General features: G+C 45.1%; 1 protein-coding gene across 1 annotated transcript in view; it reads right to left on the bottom strand.

Moving 5' to 3' along the window:
• Dmrt1 (doublesex and mab-3 related transcription factor 1) overlaps positions 1-7625 on the bottom strand; it is an 89518-nt gene that overhangs the window by 41113 nt on the left and 40780 nt on the right. Inside the window, exon 3 of the mRNA XM_005352090.3 lies at positions 7141-7424. Coding sequence (XP_005352147.1) covers positions 7141-7424 — 284 coding nt within the window. The remainder of the gene's footprint in view (positions 1-7140; positions 7425-7625) is intronic.

The following is a 7625-nucleotide window of genomic DNA, read 5'->3' as shown; positions in this document are numbered from 1 at the left end:
ACCCTAACTTTTCAACCCAATTCACACAGCCAGGCATAAATGCCAGTATCAATTATATTTTAAAAAGTCAACAAAACAGCTGGAAGAAAAGAGAAGACAAATTTCATCTTCAAACACCTGGCTAAAAATTATGCAGACATATGGCTTCCCAAGTTGCTGGCACACTGACCGTCCGGTGGCACGGTAGAGCAACTCTGCAGACTGTGGCAACGGGCTAGGAGATACTCTTGACGTTGGTACCCTGAGAAACTACCAGCTATGGACTAGAGGAATAAGGAAACGTCAGAGCAAGACAATGAGCATTTGCTGAAGGATACAAGAGACTTGTCCTGTTGTCTCACTGTATCCTGAGGACTTAAAAACCGTCAACATAGGGAGACGCTGCCAACAAAGAGCTTGGTTCTACTCAGGCAAAGAGGAAAAAAAGGAAGGCTGGAGGCGAACTGTCCGGAGCTCCCGATTTCTTCCACTGACCCAAGACACTTCCCAATCTCAATGGAGATACTTGCTTATTTAAAGGGTGACTTGCTAACACCACCTTTCAACAGCCCAGCTCTTTCCACTTCTCTGCATCAAGTTAAGAAACTTCACCTTGGATCGTTTGAATATGAGAGGCGAAGACGCCAGCAACCGCACGTTCAGGAACTTTGATTTTAGAGCAAAATGCTTCAGAGTCATCCATATGTGTTCCTGCTGTGATGGACAAACTTAATTAACCTTTGCTACTCTGTTCCAACCTTCTGTTTTAGACGAAGCTAGTGACCCAGAAACAATATGTTACCATCAGAATCTCTGTGGCAGATACCGAGAGATATAGCCCTATCAGCAGTACTTGGATTAGCTGCTTTAAGAAATATGGATTATATTCATGTCACACATGAGCTGTCAGAAACATTAGGATACTTTTAGCATAAATCAGCAGTATGAAGGCTATCTTATGAGAACTGAACATGACACACTGCTTTCAGGGCAAGGTGAGGTTGTCCAGAGCCACCCTCCAGGTGGGCACAAAGGTACACGTTCACACACTTTCCTCAAACTGTTTAAAGATTCCAGTGCAGACTGTGGGCTCCTGGCGGGTACCCCCCAACTCATAAATGGCATGAAGAGCCCCATTCCCCTCCACGACTATCATGGGAACAGGTCACATCAAATGACTCAAGAATAAATGAAAACAGGTTTCCCTAAATGTAGTTCAGCCCTCCCGTGTGTGTGTGTGTGTGTGTGTCAACACGTGTCGAGAAACAAGCCTAAGAGGCACCATATTCAGTGTCATTACAGTCTCCAGGCTGGATTCAAAGACTAAGAAATGTGCTGTGTCCTACACAGACAACAGAGGCATTCTGGGAAGGAAGAGTCTTCCAAAGTCGGCAAAGCCTGTTGTTCCAGCTTCCCACTAACCAGTGATGTGATAGTGCCACGTGACTTTGTTTCCCTGAGTCTTGGTTTTATCTCTTGAGTGGAGGAACAAGACCGGAGAAGGCTGTGTTATTCCATCCCTTGTTGTCTTGAGTCAGGGTCGCCTGCTCCCCACCTCCTGCCCCCAGGTTCCCTAAGGCCAGCTCAACTTTCCTCTGGGATCCACTTTGGTTACTGGGGTACTCTGTAAAAATGGGCCTTCCTCAGCCCCACTCCTCTGAGCCCAGCATATTTCTCCCTGAGCCACAGAGCAGTAACATTTTACCCACCAGTGTCATCTGAGACACACATGAGAAAAGATGCTTACAGTAGTTCATGTTTTCAACAGAAATGACTGCCTACTAGAAGGTAAAAAAAATACGCAACTATAAGATTACTAGAATTAATGAATACATAAGATATAAAATAAATACACATGACAGCAACGGAACATGAATTAAAATAAATCCTTCCGGCATCAGCCGAGTTAGGTCTCTGTGTTTAATCTTTAAGAAACCAAATTATGGTGGTTAGCTCGAAGACCCCTAAAACTGCATATATCCTTATAAATTCCCTTGATGGCGTGTTAATGCTGCAGGCTTCTCTATGACCAAAAAAAAAAAAAAAAAAGCCAGTGTCCACCACCAATCAGACAGTAGATGTGGAGGTTCCAATGAGATGTCTCCCATAAATCCTGAGCATCTGAACACTTGGTCTCCAGTTGGTGGCTGTGGAGGATTAGGAGGGGTGGCCTTGCTGGAGGGGGAATGTCATGGGGGGCCGGCAGGCTTTAGGGTTCCAAAGACCAATGCCATGCTTAGCTCTCTGCCTCCTGCTTGTGGTTCGAGACAGGAGTTCTCATCTGTTCCTGCCACCATACCTCGGCTCTACCATCACGGACTATAGCCCTCTAGATCCATAAGCCAATTAAACGCTTCCTTTTCTGAGTTGCCTTGGATATGGCGTCTTATCACAGCAACAGAAAAGAAGCCGATATGACACTGGATTCTAGGAAAAGAAATGGGTTCTAGAAAAGAAAGTGGGACAAGTCGAACCTGCTGGTGACCGTGTGGGCCACAGGATGGGCAGACAGCTCATAAACAGCAAGACTGTAAAAAGGATGCTTGGTTGGGATGAAACGACCTGGTCAGACTCCTCCGAGAAGTTGGACCAACCTTCCCAGCCCAGGAAAAGGACCTTACGTTCTCCTGTCTTCCCCCTGCTATTATCATTTTTAAATTCAAGAGTACTCCTCTTCCCTCACAAAAAAAGAGAGTATCTGAGGGAGAGGTCTATTTTTACATATCTGTAACCCCAACACTTAGAAGGCTAAGACAGGAGGTGGACATCTAAGTTCAAGGGCAGCCTGGGTTATATAGGGACACTCTGTCCTTGGAAACATAAACAAAAGCCAGGCTTGGTGGCGTACTCCTTTAATCCCAGAACCTGGAGGCAGAGGCAGACATATCTCTGTGCATTAAAGGCCAACCTGGTCTACATAGAGAGTTCTAGGACACTCAGGGCCACAGATAGAGATCCTTTCGGTCTTTCTCCATCCATATATATATTAATATTTTATGTTAATATATTAATATATTATATACAATATATTGATATATAATATATTAATATATTAACATAAAATATTAATATATTAATATATTATATACAATATATTGATATATTAGAAATAACGTATATTTGTTATATATTAATAGGCTGATATATAAATATATTAATAATAATAAATAAAAGCAGACAACACACACATTAAATGATTTAAGGATTATTAATTTTAACTTTTCCTGGGAACTAGAGTGGATCTAAGATGTGCCTTCACACAGCCACACTTCCTGCGGGAAAGACAGTGCACTGTGGTGGAGAAGGTAGGGGTCCGGCTATGTCCACACAGCCTGTGCTTGGAAACTCACTTCTTTCCACCATACATTAACATGGTTGTCCCAGAGCTAAGCTACACTAGAAAAGGAGTTAGTGTGAAGCCAAGGGCCTGCTCAGGTTGTTGGTATGTGGGGTGAAGAATATACTGAAGCAAGCAAACAGTCACAGTCAGCTTTGTAAAACACCGGCCTGGTCTTCTGGCCCTCAGCAAGCTGAGAGGGCTGGAGCATCATCCCAGGATCATCCGCTTTAGGCATCTTTATGCCCAGTGTCATATGCCAGAATTCATTTCCCTTCCTGCCTGCATCTCGGTTCAAACCAAGGGCTAGAAAGGCTATTCCCACCATTTCTTCATGTTTTTTCCATATATAGACACAACGGGCAAGGACCATATTAGGGTCATCAGCATATTTAGGCAACATGTCTCTTCTAGCTATTTTTAAAATGCATGAACTATTGTTAACTGTGGTTACCCTGCTGTGCTTTTCTACCTACTTCATTTGGCAGTCAATCCTAGTGTGCAGCGGTCCCGGTGCATGTTTATTTAACACATACATGAATTCCAGTGAGGTGCATAGCTGTCAGTGGACAACCATTAATTACCACGGGTTGACTCAGACGGAGACCAAAGTAACCACCAGAGGAATGCAACCCCTAAGGCTGTCATCTGACCACGCCCTGACTGCGGTGGGAACGTGAACCCAGACGTCTGGTGGCACAAGTTTGGAAACAGCCCACAAAAGAGCGCCAGCTGCGAGCCTGAAGGAGATCTCAGGCGGGGCTCTGAGTCCTCCCATATTTATTTCTGCTCACTTGATATGCACCTCTCCCTTGTCAACCAGGTACAACATGTTTATTTAAGAGATAATGTTGCCGTGGAGGAGTGCACAAGGCAATAAACAGCTTTTGCAGGCAATTAAATGCAGAAGCGAAATTGAGCTGCTGGTCAGCGGAAGCCGCCATTCATCGTGAGTTTGTTCCAGTGTCACAAATGTTATTCCTGTTTCAGAACAGGACAGGAATCTATGATTGGGCCACAAATCTCTGCAGGCTGGAGACAGACCAGAAGCCATTAAAGCCTTTCTCAGCATGCATGGTGGTGTTCACAGGGGCGCATGCTCTGGAATTCCAGGATGCCGTCCCCAGAGACCTAGAGAGGAAGTAAGCATTCAAGAGTTTCCCCTCCCACTCTGGTTGGCTTGTATGTGTGTCTAAGTGAGGCATCTCACAGCAGATTACTTCCCCCTTCTGCATGAGGGAAAGGGTGGTATCACCTAGAGCACAACAGGAGGGACCTGCCAGGCCCCAGCAAGATGCTCCTGGCGAGTGGCCCGTCTCCAGGTTGAACTAAGACCTCACACGTGACTTTGCTGGTCCTTGACAGAAAAGAGAGGTAGGAACTAACAGCTGTCACAGGGGTTCTGACAAAAGGAAGAGACCCGCTGGTTTAGAGGATGTGACTAAGGTGCAAATGGAGATAGCTGTCTTTTTGCCAGGCTTTATCAATTAACCTCTCAGGTTCACAGACACACCCAACTATCCAATTACCAAAGGCTAGAAACAGAAAAGCCAGACTGGCCAGTAGCAACTGATATCCCAGGGTCTCTGCAGGACCAGCAAGAAGGTCTGCTTTGTTTAAATCTTGTTTGTTTCTTTGTTTGTTTTACAAGACAGGGTTTCTCTGTGTAGCCCTAGCTGTCCTGAAACTTGCTCTGTAGACCAGGCTAGCCTTGAACAGGGAGATCTGCCTGTCTCTGCCCTGAGCGCTGGGGTTAAAGGAGTGCATCACCAGGTCCTGGCTTCTTTAAATTTTTTAAGATGTTTCTTTCTCCCCACCTCCCCACAGGAAGAGAACTGTCAACAGAAGCCAACTGAAAACCTTCTCCAAACCATAAATTCTACCATGTTAGAAAGGTCTGAAGAGGTCCATCTGGAGGTCCACCAGACCCCCATTATCTTCATAATACCTCTCAATTCTAACACCCACAAGTTTTAAGTCTCCCTCCAAAAAATACAGTGTGGGGCTGAGGAAACAATACAAGTGCTGACTGTATAAGCAGGAGGAGCGGATCTTGGAGACCCATGTAAAAAAAAGTCAGGCGGGCATGGTTGCCTTTCCATAGCCCCCTCACAGAAGAGCAGAGACAGGAAATCCCAAGAGCAAAATGGCTGATAATACTAGCCAAATACGTGCATTCAAGAGAGAGACCTGTCCTCGCTGGATAAGGTGTGAAGTGATTGAGAAAGACACCCAAGGTCAACCTCTGGCCTCTGCCCGCACACGCTCTATGTGCCTGTGTACCTGACTACACAGATGCAAACATGCATGCATACACGCACACACAAAAATGTAAAGCATACGGAAAACTTAAGAGAAATCTGTAGTTCACGGGACTAGTCAGATCCCTGAGCGTAGCAAGAGAATCTCTAAAGTGGGATGACTTGAATATTAATAATTCCTTCACTTCAAAAAAAGGGGGGATGAACAAAACAGACTTGGTTAGAGGAAAATTTCAGGTCATAATGTTTTAGAATTGGGCTTAAGACCATTTAAAAAAAAAAAAAACTCCCTTGACTCTAGGAAACAGAAATTTGCAATGCTGACTTCCAGAGACTTGGGGTTAGAGAAGTGGAGAGACAGACATTGAAGCTTTTACTTTCAATTTCTAAGTTCTGGAAGTTGAATGCACAATGTGGTAGTTCTATTCAATAATGCTTCATACCTGAAAAATGCAGACTGAACCTCAGGTGAATGCAAGCACACACACAGGCGGTGCCTTCATTAACCCAACTGTGATAAACAACGCACGGTGTACACACACTTCAGGACACCACACTGTACAGTACGAATGCATCCAATTTGTCAATTATACTTCAATAAAGCTAAGAAAATAAGGGGCAAAGAGGGCATCCAAGATTTGCACTAACTCCTGGATATGTTACACTGTACTGAAATCAAACCCTTGCTGAGAAAGCCTAGGGCATGTTCACACGGTCATGGTGAGCACAGTGCTTGCAGAATCACAGCCTCTTCTGCGGCCTGATGGTGTGGGACTAACCTCTCAGCTACTCCAAGCCTCGGAGTGCTTCTGGTGCTAACACAATGAATGATCTGATGGAAATGGCTTCACCCTTATTAACAGAACCGGGAAAGCTCTTTCCTCAATGAGGCAAAACACTGTTTTGCTTCAAATGTTGAAAGCTTGGCTGCACACTATTTAAATAATACGTGTGTGTGTGTGTGTGTGTGTGTGTGTGTGTAAGACTGATATCCATTTCTAAAAAACACCCACGTATGTTACTGGGCCTTCGCAACACAATGGAATTTCCTTTCAAACCTTTAAGCCGTGCAAACACATCCATCAGAATCCTTTCTCTCCTAGGGTAAAAATCTGCATAGAGAGGACTTCATTCTGCACCCAGGATGCTGCACCTAATATAGTCTAAGCGGCCCCCAAATGGGGAAGGCTGGAGGAGGTGGGACCACAGAAACATCTAATGCTGGCCAGCTGGGTACTGCTGCAAAATGACAATGTGAAAAAAGCTAAAACTGAAAAGGAGCCCAGATGCATGCATACTCCCTTCCGAGTCCCTTCAGTCAAACTCTGGAGTTAAATAACATTATCAACAGATGGAAAGAAAAACCAATGTGCTTTCCATACTGTGACTACATGTGTGCTGATCTGGGCATGTGCATGGCACATATGTGCATGCATGTGCATTTTACATGCATGTGTGTTTTGCATATCCCATTAACTCTGGGTCATGTGCATGGCACATGCGTGCATGCATAGACATCTTACATACATGTGTGCTTTGCATATCCCATTCTCTGGGTCATACCTGCCACTGATTTCCAGTCTGCGCGGGCACGTAAGGTGCTGGCAGACTCCGCAGGCTGTTCTTCACAGGAGATCCCCCAAGGGGATTTCCCACCTCCCCAGAGGAGGACTCGGCAGACAGGGCCATCGAGTACTGCGGGTAGTTGTACAGGTTGTTGTAGTAAGGAAACAGAGATGGCTGGTAAAAGCTGCTGTAGTAGGCGGGGTCTGACACCAGGTCCGGTGCGTTCTCCGCATGCCCTCTGCTGGTGGCAGCAGGAATATCCTGGATGATCATGCGTCCCTCTGAAACGGAAAGGAGAAAAGAAAAAGACGGTGTAAGATTAAACACAGAGTAACTATATGTTTTTCCTTGGGTTCACCTTCTTATTTAGCTTCTTTAGGTTCACCAATTGTAGACTCCGTGCCCCTTATTTATGGCTAGATAGGTATTAGGTCTTCTTGGAAGTTCTGGTAGAATTCCGCATTGAAACCATCTGGTCCTGG

This window comes from Microtus ochrogaster, chromosome 8, assembly GCF_000317375.1.
Source record: "Microtus ochrogaster isolate Prairie Vole_2 chromosome 8, MicOch1.0, whole genome shotgun sequence".
NCBI lineage: Eukaryota > Metazoa > Chordata > Mammalia > Rodentia > Cricetidae > Microtus > Microtus ochrogaster.
This window is presented reverse-complemented; position numbering and strand designations above follow the sequence as displayed.